Here is a 19,065-nt window from a genome sequence, read left to right as displayed (position 1 = left end):
AAACATCTGAAACATGAAACCATAAAAGCTTATACCACATTTATAACTTGCTAAACAGTACATAATCAGATTGTTGTAGAACTGCAGCTTTCTTTTTTGTGTTCTTTCAAAGTATTCTTTAAAGAGGTGGCTGGTGTGTTTCAGATCTTTATCTTTTGAGCGGTTCGTATTCCAATCAATGAACACAAAGTTCACTCCTGGCATCATGAGGCGAAACAAACCCAGATTTTTATTTTGTCTTTGCTCTCTGTGCTTTTCAGCAGCCTTAGTGCAGCTGCTTGAAATTATTGTTTGGAATTATTGGAATTCTTTTGAAGGCACTCCATCTAGATTTTGGAATCCTGTAGGTTTTTTCCCCCAAACATAATGTTTAGCTGATCAATATGTAAATGGCTGTGCAATGATTGTGTCTTCCTGGAATTTACAGCTGTCAAGATTTTAACAATGCAGTGTGAACTATGTAAAACATTCTTAATAGCTACTTGTAAAAACTGGCCAGTTACTCTGTAGTTAGTCTCTGAAAATTCACAGTATCTTGCAATATGGTTTGAACTTTTGTATTCATCTCAGCTTGTCTCTATAATATTGCATTTATATAAAAGGTTAAATGGAGGAGCCTTTAGCACCTCAGTGTTCCAGTTTAATTTTGCCTTTAAAGAGATTAATGAAAAAATATTGCTTTCAGAAACACACCCCAAAGACCCGACTGATGTCTAATGTTTGTCCAGTGGGAATCTTAGGATAACAATATGTGAAGCAATGACAGAAACCACACATGCAAGTCTGTGTGAGATAACAACTCAGAGCTGAATGATATGGGCAAAATATCTAATTATGATTTTGCAGACCAATATTGCTTGACTGTGATTTAAAGAGCAAGTTCTTGTATAAACAAGTCCTTTTATTTTGGCATAACAGCACCAGCATATTCATATTTTCTCACTTTTTCTTGTGGTAGCTTTTAAACAGACAGTTAATATTAAGTTAAATATCCTCACTTAAAACTTAAGACTTTAAACCTATGTAATACCTTAGCCATCTTGTTATCAATCAGAAAGTGTAGATTTCTAAGCATGTCTTGGCTGGTCAGTTATAGTAGCATGTTACTTACAAAGACATGGACTGGAGTAATCAGACGTTTAGAAATCACAACAGTTGCCAGCAATAACATAATCACTGTGCCATTTTAGCGTAATAACATTGGCATCATTATATTATGCAGCATGAATGAATTGCAAAGTGACAATATCAAGATAGTTGCAAAGTAATAAAAGAAACAAACACTGTTGTCCATCTTCCAGGTGACAGGAGCAGGATTTCTCTGGGCATTTGTAGCAGTACGTGATCAGTCATGGCAGATAAGGTGCAAACCTTGTCGTACTTCTATGGGAACATCACGAGAGAGGATGCTGAGGATTACCTGAGGCAGGCAGGAATGAACGATGGGCTCTTTCTGCTGCGGCAGAGCAGGAACTACCTGGGTGGTTTTGCTCTGTCTGTGGCCTACGGCCGTCAGTGCTACCACTACACCATTGAGAGGGAGATGAATGATACCTATGCCATTGCCGGTGGGAAGTCACACCGGAACCCAATAGACGTGATCGAGTACCATGCCCAGGAGTCGGATGGCCTCATCTGCCTCCTGAAGAAACCCTGCAACCGGCCTCGTGGTGTGGTGCCCAAAGTTGGGGCTTTTGAGGACCTGAAGGAGCAGCTCATCAGACAGTACGTCAAACAGACCTGGAATCTGCAGGTTAGTGACACTAAGATTTTCCACATATCTCATATATACAGCAGGTCTCCAGTCTTAAATGCTGTCTGGGAAAAGAGGACTGTATAGATGCTATTAATATAAATATCTCAACAGTCTTTCTCACAGCAGACTGGGGTTTGATTCCCAGCTTGGGCAGGAACATTTCAGGAACATTTTCAAATCCCTCAAGGGTACCCAAGGTATGGAGCCACTGCAAAGGAATATGGCACAGTTATGTGTCATAACTAAAGCCCCACCCCAGTAATGTGAAGTGGAGTATAGTATAGTGAAAGTCCAGGGAATTAAAACAGTGCTGTAAACAAGAAGATTGTCTCCTTTCATAAAGACTTAATATCCCTGTTATTTATGAGTATTCATATTTGTACCTACACATAATTTGTTCACTGGTGGGCTCAGGACAGGGGGCCCTTTCCTGGCATGCATAATAATACCCTTTTAATATAGCACTTTACAAAATCTTTCTCCAAATTAAAGCTGCCTGTGTGTCCATGCACTTTTAAACACAGCCTTTGAAACACCAGCCTGATCGCACAGTGCAATCTTTCTCATGATCAGAACAGTTGTCATAACACTTTGTCATACAAGGGTCAGGTGACTTTTTTTTCAGATGTGCGAATCATTACCCTGCTATTTCTTGCTAAACTTAACAACTTATATGTAATAGCAAAACGTTTGCATTGCAACAGCAAGCTAAGGACTAAGCGTTTGAAGGCATTTGTGAAGTGGTTGACAGAAGTTCTTTCCCTTTGCGAGATAGTGCAATGCTCTTATTTACTATATACAGAGATAAAGATGTGGCATTTTCTTTATAAAAACATTATAAAATAAATGTATTTTGATACAATATTATAAAAACAAAATGCTTTGAGAGTCTAGGGCTCTACCTCAAATTGTTGCTTGCTCTCCAAAGGCCCTTGCTATAGGCCTTGAGATTATTTTTTAACTTTGAAAATATGAACTTAATATTTGAAGCAGAGTTTTGCAGTCAGTTGCTAAATATAAAAGGTTTTCCATCTGACTTATAATTCACTGCTTTTGTCTATAAGCAGTTATTGTGAAGCATATATAGTACTGTGTAGGGGTTAAGGGAAGGATTTGGAGTTAATGTGTGTTTATATTTTACGGTTAAGTACTGTACATTTAACAATTTGGCTGCCAAAAAACACGGAAAAAAATCGATGAAAAGTGCATAGGCTTCTCAATAAAATTCTCTTGATTACCTTTGAACTTATTTAAGAAATTTCTGTTATATCATTCAGGGTACGTTTGCTTTTCTCTGTGTGTTTAACCAACTATTAAAATCACTGGATGTTTAGGTTAGAAATCATGTGATGAAATTAGACTCATGTTTCCAGATTCTGTTTAAGAGCATTTGACATTGGTTTCCTGACCGTTTTGTTTTGTTCAACTCCTTAAAATTTCAACCCAGTATTATGCCCTAGGTTTATTTTATATATTTAAAACTCCAGAGCTGCAGTTCCCTTTATCTGAGTATTTCTGTCTTCAGAGGCACTGTCGTTCATTAAGAGACTTCCTGAAAGCCAGTACATCAAATCTGACATGCAGCGGTTACGTAATTTAAGAAAACGACTGTTTTATCTTTCTTATATGCCTAAAACGAGTAAATTTGTCTAGATTCTACAGACCTGCCTGTGCATCATTACCACTCAGGGTTACATAGTAGATACTGAGTGAATAACAATACTATGTACTTAATAATAATAATAATAATAATAATAATAAGCTTTAAGAATGGGCTTGAAGAGAAAGAAAGTATAAATAGATTTGATTGAAGTGGCAACTGCAAAGTCAGTTGAGCTTTAGTTTAGAGTGCTTTAGAGGACTTCAGATATTTAGATTTATTTTATTTGCTACACTGTGGGTCCAACATGTTAAAAAACAGCCATTTATGTAACATACATTTGTTTTCTGTTATCAGAAGGTGTCTGATTATCACTGATTATTACTAAAGGAAAAAGTCTAGCCAAAGAGGTCAATGTCAGGACACCCTTATTTAACTGACATATTTTCTTGTCAGTTAATAAAATGTTCATAAAATCATTTAATATTTTCCCCCTAATTCTCTGAGGATGCTGTTTATTTTCACTTAGACATTATCGCATTTTTCAGGGGTGCCCAACAAAATGTAGCTTTCAGTGTAAAATGATCCTTTACAGTGTGTCAACATTTCATGATAAATTCACAAATAAAAATGGTCTTTGAAAAAGAAATCTTCTAACAATGTTTACCTTATGGTTTAAGAATGTTTTCACTTTTAAACCATTAGGAAATACAATGTTTTGATCAGAGTGTGTTAATATGGATACTTCTGACTTGCTCTGGCAGGTGTTTAGGATATATATCGTCTACATTTCAGACTGTAAATAATTGTCCGTGTGTTGAACAGGGGGCAGCTCTGGAGCAGGCCATCATCAGTCAGAGACCGCAACTGGAGAAGCTGATTGCCACTACGGCTCATGAGAAGATGCCCTGGTTCCATGGCAGCATCACACGTGAGGATTCAGAGCTCAGACTGCACAGCAACTCTCGCACCAATGGAAAGTTCCTGTAAGTGTCCGTAAAGTCCCCCTCAAGCCATCAGTTAAACCCTTTGAAAGTCATTGGTATTCATTAAAATTATATAATTTAAAATTATTTCCAAGACAAAAAATCTGCATATGTTTTATTTCTTAGAAAAAACAACTTCACGCTGTTGAAGTGTAAATATATGAGTATATAATTAGTCCTTGCCTCTGTCTCCGATTACTGTTGTGTCTATAGTGCAAGCTCACATGCTAAACCCAACCCTGCAAATTGTGAGATTGAATCCTTGGGTTTATGACATTACAAACTATGCAGAAGGAGGTTGATGTCAGTTAATATGAAAAGCTTACTGTAAAATGCACAAATATATAAATAAAATAATAAATATTTCTGTCATTAATTTTTTAAAGTTTAAAAATATTACTTAAAAATGATCAATTAAATTGAATTTAATATTATTGCTGATTTTCCTTTGAAAGTGTGTGTGTGTGTGTGTGTGTGTGTGTGTGTGTGTGTGTGAAGGATGAGGGGGAAGTGCTGAGACAGGTATATATAGAGAGATATACAGAGAGTGAGAGTAACAGAAAAACAGGGAGAAATTGAAAAAGTGAAACAGAGAAAGTATATGTGAGGAAAAATGGGGGATAGAACAGAGTGAATTAGAGAGAAGCAAAAGACAATAAAAAGTAAAATATAGACAAATCAAGTAGTAATAGTGAATGAGTGAAAGCGAAAAAAAAATAGAGAATGAAAGAAATAGAAAATATTGGAAAAATGAGAGAGAGAGAGAGAGAGAGAGACAAAGAGAGAAAGGAAGGAGTGTGAGAAATACAGAGAGAGAGAAAGAGCAAGAGAGAGAGGCGTTGTGGTTTCCGCTGTCACAGGACTTCCTGAAGTGACCAGATAATACAGTGGGAGGAGACTGAGAAAATGAGAATGTGTGTGTGTGTGTGTGTGTATGTGTGTTTGTGTTTTTCTGCACACCTTTACACTAGTTTTTTGTCTAAGTTCATGAGACTAGTGAATGAGAGACTTCTGCACATAAATCGTAAAATAGTAATAACTAATTTTCTTTTATATTGTTTTCTGGTATTATCAAGTTTTTTAATTTACTTTTTTAGATGTTTTACAAATACATTAAATATCTATTTGCTATATATGGTATATGTAATTCATAATGTTGCCATTCATATATGTTCTGTCTAATGACAGATTGTAAATTCTTAATATAATACAGAGTGACTTTATAATGCCCCAGAAGTTTAAAAAAATTGAAAAAGTTTTGCATCAAAAGATACAATTAAATTGTTTGTTTTCCCCCTAAATTGTCTCCCCTGACATTTCCAACCTTTACGGGAATTTTCCCCAATGACACAAGGTGCCACAAGCCACGGGAGGGTTGGGGTGAGCATACTGTCCCTTTAAAACTTGTGAGGACAACCCATTACTTATTTTTAAAGTGCTAATAATGTAGTGTGTGTGAAAGGCTTTCTGGAGGAGAATGCAAAATGTAACATAATGTTATAGTTAATGTGCATTTATTTGTGAAACAGGTGTTCTGCAAATATCCTGTCTATGCCAGTAAATATACACACACTAGTGCATTGGGGGCAGTGAACACACACCCAGAGCAGTGAGCAACCATGCAGCCATCTGCAACGCCTGGGTAGCAGTTGCGAGTTGGGTGTCTTGCTAAAGGGCACCTCGGCAATGGATTGAGGCAGAAGGACAGTGCTTTTCCTTCAATCAAGTGTAACTTAATGGAATTTAAATTACGTATAAGTAATGATTTAATTCAATTAAATATTTCAAAGTAGTACAATTTAAGTATACCCTTTTGTCCACATGGGAGACTTTAGGATTTCATGCAGGACGAGCGGGCCATCTTACCCTCTCCAGAAACAAGGCCACAAAATGATTATGGCCAAATTTGTTAATCCTATTGCAGTTCTAGAAAACAAGTGGTATCCACACCATGTTTTAAAATACAGCTGTAGAAGCTTTCAGTAGTTTTCTATTTATTGTGATTAACAAATATTTAGTGGTATTTCAGTGATAGTTATGTCAGATTTGTTATCTCAGCAGTGTGTAATATAAAATATAAGCCCAATTGTTTACTGATTCTCTCATTAGGAACATAATACACTTGATTTTATTGACTATAAGAAGCAGATGAGTACAGAAATAATAATTGGGTATATGAAGCAGAGACAACTTATAGAGGAAACGCTTGTACTCAGAGGAAGCAGAAATACAAACCTCTCTCTCCTACCAAATACAGCAGCTATGGTCACTGTATCTGTGACCATATGTACACTGGTATCTGTGTGAAACCCCAAGGCATATTAATTATTTCAATAATATATCATAATAATATTAGATGTGTAGGCTGAACAAATGAACTGTTCAGTTTGACCTTAGTGCTGTTTTCACAGATGGTTTGGACTGGAGTCTACAGCAAACAGCTAATATTTTCAGTATACACTTTCAAAAATTGGTGTGGACAAAATCAGCCATTTTGTGCTGTGGACATGATCTTTATGACTCCTGTCCTTTAATGGTAGAGGCAGCACCAGGGATCCAATTCGTAATGTCATGATGATAGGGCTAAAATGAATGCTGTGCCACTCAGGAGCCCTTAATTTTCATGTTTAAAAGTATATTAAGACAAGTTAACTCAGTCATGCTTTTAATCAAATCGTAACCTTGCCAAAAATATCCTAATATAATTTTGACCAACTCCACTCTTATTGAAAATGCCGTTAAGGGTTCCCTGAGTGATGACATAACTCCACACCCACAGTTCATATAAAACACAGTTCTCCAAAGAAACATCCATTTAAAAGGTCAGAAATGTGATATATACCACATTTTACCAGAAATTAACAGAGTTCATTGTGGTATTAATGAAATATCTGTGACATGCTTTGGTCAAAGTACCACAAGAATAAAAACAAATAGCACCATTCTCACCTTGTCTAAACAGCCCTGTTCAGCACAAGCAGTTTCAGACCCTGTTGAGAACGAAACTTTTTCTTTTTAAGTCCTATTCAGACAGGTATACTTTTACATAGGGAGCTGGTGTATTTTCATTTGACCACAGCACATCAGATATATTTGTGATAGATTCACACTTGATAAAACATCTTTGTGTAAATAACAATGGTGGTAGTGGCTACTGGATACATGCACTGCCATCACACATTTTTTGACCCTACAGTGGAACTGACATATGATAGTAATGTGTGCATGCATGATTTTCACAGTTTCGTTTATACTCAGCAGTGCCACTGGAGTTTTTAGACTGTCAAAAAATATCCAGCCCCTTAACAAACTAATCTCCTAGTCCTTCATAATAGATAATGGATAAGATTATGGTAAAAACGTCACTCACTCTTAATCCTTCACACAATTATAATAATTGCTATTAAACTACTATTACAAACCAATTAATGGTACTAACTTAATGAGTACAATACTCATTTATAACATGTTTTTAAGCTGCTTTTGTGCAAAGAACTTCCCTATAGCTCTAAAGATTCCCTATAGTGATTCTTTAAGTCATCTTGTGGATTTTAGTGGGTTACATCATTTAACCCCTGAGGTTCACCACATATTGAACAACTTGTCTGATTAGTGCTGTACATTACATCACTAAATTACATTTCCAGTGCCTCCATTGTTGAGAAGACCAACAAAAAAACTTCACCACAGGATATTACAGAATATGAACCTATATGCCAGTTTGCAAGTGATAAATATGTCCTGGGGTTAATTTTACTGGTCATTTTACAGTATGTAAAAGGCTCCGGAATTTTCCCTGAAACAGAAGCATTTACAGTCCAATAAATAAAACTAATCCCATCCAAATATGGCTTTAGTCGCTTTCACTTTGTTACCTTTCTTCTCCATTCTTGTTTTTGTAAAATGTAATGAGCACTCTTCTCATTACATTTCTCCACACTCTTGTGTTTGTTTTGCCCCATTTCTCATTGTTCTACTTCTCTGAGCCCAGCGCTGTGATTAGAGATACATAGATAGGTCCAGGACTATGAATGGGGAGATTCAGACTATGAGTTGGGACAATTCTGAACCGCCTGCCATTTCCATAAGACTATGAATTATGAGAATGCAGTATTTTATTATTTGTTCAGGCTGGCAGGTCACCAAAAAATTCTGTGTGAGTTTATAGGTTGGTAGTAGCCCCACTGGACCATCCTCAACATTCTACATTTGTACTTTTATTTTATCCTGCGTTATTTTGGAAGGTGGTGCACTAGCAATGCCTTGTGGCAGTATTTTACTGCTTACAATTTTGTGAACTACCGGTGAATAAAACAGTAAAAATTACACTTTTAACTTGCACTGTAAAATCTCATTCCTTCTTATAATGTGACTAATGTTACCAAACATGTGTCTGTGAACCACAGCATCAGGCAGAGAGACACAAATGGCTCCTTTGCACTCGGACTCCTACACAACGGCCAGGTGATGCACTACCGCATCGACAAAGACAAAGCAGGAAAACTCTCCATCCCTGACGGCAAGAAGTTTGACACACTTTGGCAGGTAATTAATTTATGTTACGACCAAAGGAGGAGGCTGACTAGGCTGAATATACTTGGTGTATTAAGTTGATGTTCATTTCTTACTTACAGGAAAGTCTAAATAAGAAGTGATACTTTTTATAGGAGTTTGTGTTTGAACATTACAGAATTAAAAATACAGAAATAAAATCTGCATATTGTTGTAAATGAGCTGAATCCAGTTCTTATTAAATCTCTCACACTGTTTTCCTGCAGTTGGTGGAGCATTATTCCTACAAACCTGACGGCCTATTAAGAGTGCTGACAGAATCCTGCCAACGACCTGATGGTATCTGATTTCATGTAAAAGCTGGACTGGATTGACTGATAAATTGATGAATGGATTAAATGAATGGATGGATGGTATTGGCAGATGGAAGCTTGGTGGCTAGATGAATGGATGAGTGAATATCTGGATGGATGGATAGATATATATCAGTGATAAAACCTATGGATGTTTAAGCAGATGGATGAGCAAATTGTTGGTGGGTGAAAGCTGGCTGCATGGATGGGTAAATGAATGTGTGGATAGTTGAAAGATATTTGTGTGTGGTTAATGAAATAATGTGTTATTAATGGAAAATGAATGACTAGGCAAAAATAGTAAACCTGGAAGTGATCATTTAATGATGAGTACTATATAATGAATTTAAGATTTGTTGTTATTTATGTTTATGCAATATTATTTATATATTTCTGCTTAGGCCGACCTGCAGTTCCTATGAATCATCCGGGGGTGAGTACTATGCTCTTTCATCATAAGCTCAGAAAACAATTTAGAGAGAGAGAGACAGAAAGCAAAGTAATTAACAAACAGTAATTGAAGAATATTCACAGCTTCCAGTAAAGTTCTCCAACAGGTAGTATTTCTTGTTTATATATTTAAACTGAGATTTACAGAAAGGTATTAAAGGTGTTAGAGACGTACTGAAATCTTTGATCCACACACAATGTACATTACACCAAAGACAGAACGGATATGAAATATTTGTTTTATGAAAATACCATCTGCCATTAACTTTCTTCTAGTCTGCACCACAATATTGACACAAGGCCACAGTGCTCTCTGGCTGAAGCTGCTTCAGGAAAAGACTCCATGTTTATAACATCTTACCAACAGTGTCATCACACTAGCATTGTTCAGTGACCTAAGAATTGTACATAAAAAACTGTGCTTCCTTATAATTTGTGTGATATGAAAACATGTGTGTTTTTGTCATTTAGGATTCAGGTATCTCAGAGGCTTGATAACATATTGCATGATTTTAACTATTAACATTTACATTAGTACTAATGACAATGCATGAAGGAGTGCCTATGGGTCTGAGTTAATACAGTCCGTTGCAAATTTTGAACACCCTTGGTATTTCTGTGTGTGATTAGGTTTGCACATCCTCAGCAAGGAACATAAATATAGTGATTCTTCATAGTTTTTTATTGTGTTTTTCACCATTATTTTCTCCCTAATTTATTTATTCCTTCATTTGTTGTAACTGTTTGTCGGGTTTTAATTTGGTCAACAACACTTCAGTTCCCACTGACTAGGTAGATCCATTCTGATCACATGATACACGTGTCACCTTCCAATACACGTGAAGCTGACACCATGTCTTTGGAGCTCTTCACACTTGGAGGAGAACACTAAGGTTCAGTTTTGTTAGCTAACAGATGCATAAGGGGCGTCCTAAAAGAATCCTAAAGAGTGCCCAATTAAATGTAAATTTAGGTTTAATATTTGGAGTTTATGATAATATTTTTCCACAATGTGCACACTAGCTGTGTTCTCTGTAGAGGATGTGTACTTTCACTTGGACAGAATCATTAAAGCTAACCAGGGTTGTACAAACATTTTCATATGACTGCAAGGGATGCAATGTAGGGTTCAGGACAATAATGTTATCCTCTCTAAAATTGTGGTTTCTAGCGGCTTGATGCAGGTGGATTACTCTCCAGAATCAAATCCTACTCCTTCCCTAAACCTGGCCAAAAAAAGGTGCATAAACAAGGCAAAAGCTCCTCTCCTCCCCACTTCCAGTGCAATGTTCTCATCCACTACTGCTGCTAACACACCCTCTCACCTGTTCCTCCACTCACCTCCCTGCACCTTCATCATCTCACATAAATCCACCGTCAATCTCCCCCCATTAGTGTCTCACTGTTTGTGTTTGGTGCCCAGATGTCAGTTTAGAAACCGAAAAGCTCCCAGTTTTGCCAACCATGTCAAATATCAACTGTAGCTGGAAACTGAGACTAAACAAAACTCTTACTATTCAGACCAGAAAGACATGCAGTGCTGTCCTGTGAGCTTTGAGGTTTCCGTTTTGCTACACACTACACATGACTGGAATGCTTTTTCTTTTAAAATACCCTCCCCATGACCCACTGGTTTAGTGACCTCATGAGAGGGACTTGCCATTGTGGTATATTTAAAAAAATAGATTCAGTCAGTAAGTGAGTAAGTAAGCACCAGTGCTAAAATTGATAAAACAAGAGACTTAAACCTGGAAGATTGTGCTACATTGTTGAACATTCATTTTCAGTCTAATTTGCCTGTAATACAAAAACTAGGCCCAATTGTATTATGCCACCAGTTTTTTTCTTTCTTTTTTTTCCTCAACGCTGAAGAGAAATTATAAGAACGTCACCTATGGCGCCACCTGTTGGTGACTTTCTAGGATTTTAGCCAAAGACTAACTTGAATAATTCACTTAAACAGGTCACAGGTTTGTGATAGATTGATTTGAATTCAAATTCAGTTCAAAGCAAATAGTAATGGTTAGTGACATTGCTCTTTTTTTTATATGCAAACTGTGTAAAAGGCAGTTACTAATTTTTGTCAAGGAAAAATCAGAAAATAAATATTTAACAGAAAATAAAAATAAAACTGAATCTGTATTCTTGTTAAATGTTTCCTGTTAAATGTTTGTTTTGTTATTTGTTCCTCGTCCAGAAAAAAACTGACTAAATTTTGACTAGAAATTAAAAACACAAAAAGACTGGCCTCTGACTTTTACACAGTAGCATCGTCTCAGTGCCACAAATTCTACATTTCCTCATTATTTTACCTGGCCTAGCGTCTCCTGCGTCTGCATAGATTAACCCTTTTCTTTTTTTATATACAATGAAATCATCTTGTGGCTTTTTTAACTATTCACAGACTCTCCTCTCTTTCATGGTCCACTTGAATTTTTCCAAGTCAGGTGAAGAAATGACAGTAATAAAAATGACACAGTGAAAGATTTATGAAGGTGCAAAATTTTTTGATCCATGAGGCCATGAAGGAGACTGGGAAACCGTGTGTGGTGTGGTGTGCTTGTGTGCGTTTCATCATCACGGTGTGTCACTGTCATCAATCACCCATTATTTTTGGACCTCTATCATTAGTTATTTTTCTTGTGTCCTGTGCCCACAGACCAGGACTCCTATGAGTCCTCAGACAGGAAGCTTTGCCAGCAACAATACATATGAAAGAACCAAGACCCAAGGCACAGGTTAGTGGAGTATTGTATATTCAGCTTGTGAATATGTGTTGAATGTACTTTGCTGTGTCATTCTAAGCCAAATTTGCCCATGGCCCAGCAGGTCACATCAAGGGTTTCCATGAAAAATAATTAAATTTGTGTGGAATGTATGCAACACTGTGAAATGTCAAAAATGTCCCCTAGTAGTTTTTTAGACACCTGCATCAGGTTCTAAACTCTCACTTTCTTCTTTAATATAGCTGCTTTTTTTTTATTTGAAATCAAATGTATGTCCCATTAACTAATATAGAACTGCATGAGGTTTAATAATGTTTTATATAAGGAAACTGCAAAAGGAAAAAATAAATCTGAGTTTAGTTTGAATTGATAATCCTTAGGGAAGTCTATATGATTCTATTGTGTAAGGTGATGTATTCACCCTGTAATCCTAGGAACATTTTCACAAATAACATTTACCCGTATTAGTAGGAATACCATGATGTGAGTTGTAGTGGATTAACCCAACTGTAAGAGTGATGACAGGCAATGAGTTTCCCTTTGTAATTCTTATTGTTTGGACGGAATGGTTGGATTTCTCACACAGACATGCCCATGGACACGGAAGTGTACGAGAGTCCATACGCTGATCCAGATGAACTGCGCACCACAACAGTGGACCGCAGCCAGCTGTTCCTGGAAGATGGGGAACTGGGCTCAGGCAACTTCGGAACAGTTCTCAAAGGCGTCTACAAGATGAGAAAGTGAGTTACTTAAGGAGCCCATGTGGACAGCTTATGTTTTTTTATTGTTTTTTCAGCGTGTGCTTTTTCCCTTAGCTGGAATTTGGACTTTAATTGTGTGTGTGTCTGTGTGTGTTGTAGGAAAGAAAAACCAGTTGCAGTGAAGATCCTAAAGAATGAGGAGAATAATGAGGCAGTGAAGCAGGACATGCTGCGTGAAGCTGAGGTCATGCAGAGGCTGGACAACCCCTACATTGTGCGTATGATCGGGATCTGTGAAGCAGAGAACCTGATGCTGGTGATGGAGCTGGCAGAGCTGGGTCCACTGCACAAATTTCTACAAAAGAACAAGTACGGCACTCCTTCAGTGTTATACTCATAGAACTTAAAAAGTGCTGTTAGGTGTTTAAAAATACAGGGTGGGCCATTTATATGGATACACATTAATAAAATGGGAATGGTTGGTGATATTAACTTCCTGTTTGTGACACATTAGTATATGGGGGGGGGGACTTTTCAAGATGGGTGGTGACCACGGTGGCCATTTTGAAATCAGCCAATTTGGATCCAACTTTTGTTTTCTCAATGGGAAGAGGGTCATGTGAAACATCAAACTTATTGGGAATTTCACAAGAAAAACAATGGTTTTAACGTAACTTTATTCTTTCATGAATTATTTACAAGTTTCTGACCACTTATAAAATGTGTTCAAAGTGCTGTCCATTTTGTTGAATTGTCAATGCAACCCTCTTCTCCCACTCTTCACACACTGATAGCAACACCACAAGAGAAATGCTAGCACAGGCTTCCAGTGTTTGTAGTTTCAGGTGCTGCACATCTTGATGGTATGGTGTGGTATATGGGGTACAAAGATAGCGGGGCCATTCTTCATCAATGGAAACCTCAAGGCCACTGGATATGCGAAATTGCTACATGATGATGTGTTTTCCTCTTTATTCACTGAAGCTGGCACGTTCCCTGAGTTTTTTCCAGCAAGATGGTGCCACATTATAGGTGTCAGGTCCAAGCATTCTTAGATGAACAGTTTCCTGGAAGGTGGATTGGTCGTCGTGGGCCAGTTGAATGGCCCCCAAGGTCTCTCGATCTGACCCTTAGACTTTTATCTTAGGGGTCATCTGAAGGCAATTGTCTATGCTGTGAAGATACGACATGTGCAGAACCTGAAACTACGGATACTGGAAGCCTGTGCTAGCATTTCTCCTGTGGTGTTGCTATCAGTGTGTGAAGAGTGGGAGAAGAGGGTTGCATTGACAATCCAACACAATGGGCAGCACTTTGAACATATTTTATAAGTGGTCAGAAACTTGTAAATAACTCATGAAAGAATAAGGATAATTTTTACCATTGTTTTTCTATAAATGGCCCACCCTGTACATTAATTAGTTGTGAAGATTCTGCCAGAAGGGATGGGTCAACTACATTGGTTTTTGACTGAAAATGGAATGTCTGTGAAAATGGAATGTCCCCCCCTCCCCCTTTCTTGTCCTTGATAACCTGCTCCTCTTAACTGGACACTTTTGCTTGGTTCAGCAAAACTTCTTAGTCCACCAGTGGCACTGAGTGCTTTAAAACCTCCAGCAGCACTGCTGTGTCTAATCCACTATAACCAGAGCAACACACCCTAACACAACACCACTACATCAGTGTTACTCCAGTGCTGAGAATGATCCACCACCCAAATCATACTTGCTCTGTGGTGGACTCCTATTGGAGGCAATCAAAGTATGCAGAGCAACCGATGGACTAATGTCTGTAATTGTGTAGCTACAAAATGCGCCTGTATGGGAGAATGGACAGTGAGTGTAGAAACAAGGAGGTTATTGTGTAATTCTGACTGAAAAGTGATTTTAAAATAGATGACAGTGAGGGTTCCTCTGGCTTCCTGATGGTATAAGGGGTAGATATAAAACTGAGGAACATCTGGGACAGGGTGAAGTGATTTTATTTGTTTGTTTGTTTGTCCTGCAGACATGTTAACATGAAGAACATCACAGAGCTTGTGCACCAGGTGTCTATGGGGATGAAATACCTGGAGGAAAATAACTTTGTTCACAGAGATCTAGCTGCTAGAAACGTGCTTTTAGTCACTCAGCACTATGCCAAGATTAGTGACTTTGGCCTGTCCAAAGCCCTGGAGGACCAAGACTGCTATAAGGTAAAGCTCACTCCCAGAAAGGATTAGGTGATTTTAAGATGTTACTCTAGGCTCAATAAGGAAGATCAACATGCACATCTGATACATTATAAACCTTATATTCTTATCTCAGAACTGTGCTGTTGACTCCTCAGGCCTTACTGCCCATATTCAGAAACTCAGCTGCTAAACCAGTTCATTTCAAATTCATTACATTATCATTCAGCCCGATACAGTTCAGTCATGCTCAGTCTCACTGAAGTGTTGAGTGGTTACTGCAGGTACGCTGTAGCACAGTTATTTCATTGAAAATTGTGGGGAAAATGTATTAAATATTGTGCTGTTCCTGGCTGTCAGGAAGCAAGTTAATCATTACATTCTTCCAAAACATCCACCCATTCTGAAAAGAGCAGCTAAAATGAAATATTTTATGATAATACTAAGGATTTTAGTCCAGTTCTAACAGCTTGTTCTGTAATGTTCTTTAATTTCATAATGTTTTTGGAACATGAATCAATAGATAACACTCGCTATACTCATTTAGGGACTGCTTCACTTTGCGCTGCTATTTTGCTTCACATCTATGACACTGTGTGTCCTTGTTTATTCATTTGAATATGATTTATTTATTATTATCTTTATAAAGCATTCCTTAATCATTCTGCAAATAGGACATGTTAACATATTATTATTATTTTTATTATTGTTTATTAAAGTTATTAAGAAATAAATATTTCCTGATGTTTGTCTCTTCTTGTCCAGTCCAAAGGTGTTGGGAAGTGGCCTGTGAAGTGGTATGCTCCAGAATGCATGAACTTCTTCAAGTTCTCGTGTAAAAGTGATGTGTGGAGCTTTGGGGTTCTGATGTGGGAGGCTTATTCATATGGACAGAAGCCATACAAAGTGAGTCATTCATATGAATACTAACTTTGATTTTTTTTACTGATGAATGCAATAACAGGCGGCACAGTGGCTCAGCAGGTAGTGTCGCAGTCACACAGCTCCAGGGACCTGGAAGTTGTGGGTTCGAGTCCCATTCTGGGTGACTGTCTTTGAGGAGTGTGGTGTGTTCTCCCTGTGTCTGCGTGGGTTTCCTCCGGGTGACTGTCTGTGAGGAGTGTGGTGTGTTCTCCCTGTGTCTGCGTGGGTTTCCTCCGGGTGCTCCGGTTTCCTCCCACGGTCCAAAAAAATCACACATTTGTAGATGGATTGGCGACTCAAAAGTGTCCATAGGTGTGAGTGAATGTGGGCGTTACCTTTTGAGGGACTGTTGCCCCCCAGGGTGTGTTCCTGCCTTGCTCTGGACCCACCGTGACCCTGAAATGGATAAGTGGTTACAGACAATGAATAAATGCAATAACTTGGGAAGTGGAGCTAAGGCTAGAAAATGAGGCTTACTTTCATCTAATGAGTCAAACAAACACAGAGATTTGACTAGGCAAGATTTTCGCTTCTAAATCAGTCCAGCTGCCCTCATTTCCACATATACACTCTTCATATTTCACATGAATATGTTCATCTTCTGTAAAGGCTTCATCTGGCGCGGCTGGATGGCTTAGTGGTTAGCAATTTGCCTCTCAGCGCTGGGATCTTGGGTTCAAGTCCCATTTGGGTGGAGTTTCCATGTTCTCCCTGTGTCTGCGTAGGTTTCCTCCCATAGTCCAAAAAACATGAAGGTTAGGTGAATTGGCTTCTCTAATAACTGTTCTAGTGTATGAATGTATATGTGAATATGTGTGTGCCCAGATATGGATTGGTGCTCCATTCTGAGTGAAACCCTAGTCCCTGGTCGAGAGGACGCTGTGTGCGTTTGGCTGCCGCTTCTTGCCAGTGTGTGTGCTATATAAGTGTAACATTGAATAAGTAAATAAAATAAATGAATCCTGTTCAAGGTTGTGATGGGCCTGGAGCTCACCTGCAATTACTGAGTGCACTCTGAGCATTGTTGGATATATAACATATATAAATATAATATAATATAATGTTCATCTCCAGTGGTCAAATTGCCATGGTGAAATACTTGTAGCTTGCCCAAATTTTCTCATTCTTATTTCTAATATTTAAATTTAGATTGTGTTTTTACTGCTACTTTTCAGTTAAGTTTAAAAAACTGCAATAGTTTTAGGAAAAAACAAAGGAGCTCCTAAATGCTTTTGGTTAATTTGGCAAAGCTCAAATTCATATTGCTTCCTGTTGCTAAGGATGAAAAGGAGATAAACATAACATTTATTGGAGCTAAATATAAAATTCAAGTTCGCAAGCAAGAGCTGAGAGCCACAGCTGTCTATGCGTTGGTCCTATTTCCATTTGATCCCTGGTGATGTTCCAGCCATTTGTAGCAAGAGGGCATAACTGAGCTCACTCTCTTTGGTGGGTAGGATGGTCCTCCACTGTTGAGCAGTTAAGTGTTCTCCTCCAAGCATATCGAGCTGTCCACTGACAATGCATTATTAGCAGATGGAAAAGGTGCGGTGAGAGAAGAACCTGTGAACTAACCTTCATCCTTGTCCACTTCATGAACGGATTATAGCGGGTGATTGGACCCCCTCACCCCACCCCTCAGGGTTACCTATAATATGGTACATGTGTAAAGTTCCCTTCTGTTATCTGTTGTTCAGGGAATGAAGGGCAATGAAGTGATCCAGATGATTGAAAGTGGGGAGAGGATGGCTGCCCCTGCCAACTGCCCACCTGAAATGTATGAACTCATGAAAAAATGCTGGACATACAAGTGAGTGACCCAGAATACTCTTATAAATATGCCAGTATCCAATTATTAAAGTCTGTTTCTACTCCCAAAATACATCAGGCTCAAACATATACTTTCAGATAGTTACATATTTTAAAGAGGAGGCCATACCATGGAAAACATATCGTTCACTTCTCTGTCAGTAAACGCAAATATAGAAGCTAATCTGCTGTTTTGAATTCAGTGGTTGTGATGTGACAACTAGAGCAGAGAAGTCCTTTTACGGTATACTTCAGTAATGCATGGTATAGAAATCAATCTCATTAATCTATGAGTTAAAAGGCACACCCGGTTAAATTCTAGTGGATAAAACAATGTTAGAAATGTTATTGGAAAAACAAATTAAGACTTTTTCATCACATAGACTCACAAACATTAACCAAGTTTTACATCATGTCACAATATCATCGCTATGTTTGAAATGTTATAATCTCTTATGTGTTCTGTACAGGGCGGATGAGAGGCCTGGATTTGCTGTGGTTGAGCCCAGGTTGAGACAATACTATTACGATATTTCTCATTGATCACATGCTGGAGGACAAGGACAACCAGAAGCTGTTTGTACAATGTTAAGATCACTTAAGATTTAAGGCCCAGGTTAAGTCAGCTCCAAAAGTATTGGCATGCTTAGTACAATGAGGGTACAAATAATAAAAACACCCCTTTATTTTAACCAGTTGGTGTTTTGTGTGTGTGTGTGTGTGCATGAATGTGTGTGTGTGTGTGTGTGTGTGTGGGTGTGTGGGGTGGGGGGGGGGTGTTGTGTCACAGTGTTTTCCAAACCTTTTACCTATTTTTTTTAAAAGTGCCAATATTTATGGAGTGGACGGTAAATACGCTTGGAAAGTCTTATAATGGTGAAATATGAGTGCATAGTGAACAGATGCAAAGACTAACATTGTTTCCTCATTATTTAAGTCTTGATTTTTCCAGAGCCAAAGTGCTGATCAGCAACTGCTCTTCCAACAGCAATATGTTATTTGTAATATCAGTTTCTGTTGTATAATTTTTCTACATTTATACTGACCTTAAGCTTAGCAATACAATACATTTCAT

The 19,065-nt window shown here is 38.0% G+C and overlaps 1 protein-coding gene across 4 annotated transcripts in view; it reads left to right on the top strand.

The window, feature by feature from the left end:
* Positions 1 to 18,712, top strand: part of syk (spleen tyrosine kinase) — a 48,958-nt gene extending 30,246 nt beyond the window's left edge. For 3 of the 4 annotated variants that reach the window (XM_066650754.1, XM_066650755.1, XM_066650753.1), the window contains 13 exons: positions 1,302 to 1,753; positions 4,182 to 4,342; positions 8,749 to 8,887; positions 9,121 to 9,193; positions 9,609 to 9,640; positions 10,829 to 10,897; positions 12,317 to 12,395; positions 12,970 to 13,126; positions 13,247 to 13,456; positions 15,095 to 15,281; positions 16,023 to 16,163; positions 17,879 to 17,991; positions 18,461 to 18,712. In XM_066650754.1, the coding sequence (XP_066506851.1) occupies positions 1,352 to 1,753; positions 4,182 to 4,342; positions 8,749 to 8,887; positions 9,121 to 9,193; positions 9,609 to 9,640; positions 10,829 to 10,897; positions 12,317 to 12,395; positions 12,970 to 13,126; positions 13,247 to 13,456; positions 15,095 to 15,281; positions 16,023 to 16,163; positions 17,879 to 17,991; positions 18,461 to 18,533 (1,836 nt within the window). In that variant the 5' untranslated portion in view covers positions 1,302 to 1,351 and the 3' untranslated portion in view covers positions 18,534 to 18,712. The remainder of the gene's footprint in view (positions 1 to 1,301; positions 1,754 to 4,181; positions 4,343 to 8,748; positions 8,888 to 9,120; positions 9,194 to 9,608; positions 9,641 to 10,828; positions 10,898 to 12,316; positions 12,396 to 12,969; positions 13,127 to 13,246; positions 13,457 to 15,094; positions 15,282 to 16,022; positions 16,164 to 17,878; positions 17,992 to 18,460) is intronic. The other variant, XM_066650756.1, reaches the window with a different exon arrangement.
* The last annotated feature ends 353 nt before the right edge of the window (positions 18,713 to 19,065 follow it).

The sequence above is a fragment of the Hoplias malabaricus genome, chromosome 18, assembly GCF_029633855.1.
Source record: "Hoplias malabaricus isolate fHopMal1 chromosome 18, fHopMal1.hap1, whole genome shotgun sequence".
NCBI classification, from domain to species: Eukaryota; Metazoa; Chordata; class Actinopteri; order Characiformes; family Erythrinidae; genus Hoplias; species Hoplias malabaricus.
This window is presented reverse-complemented; position numbering and strand designations above follow the sequence as displayed.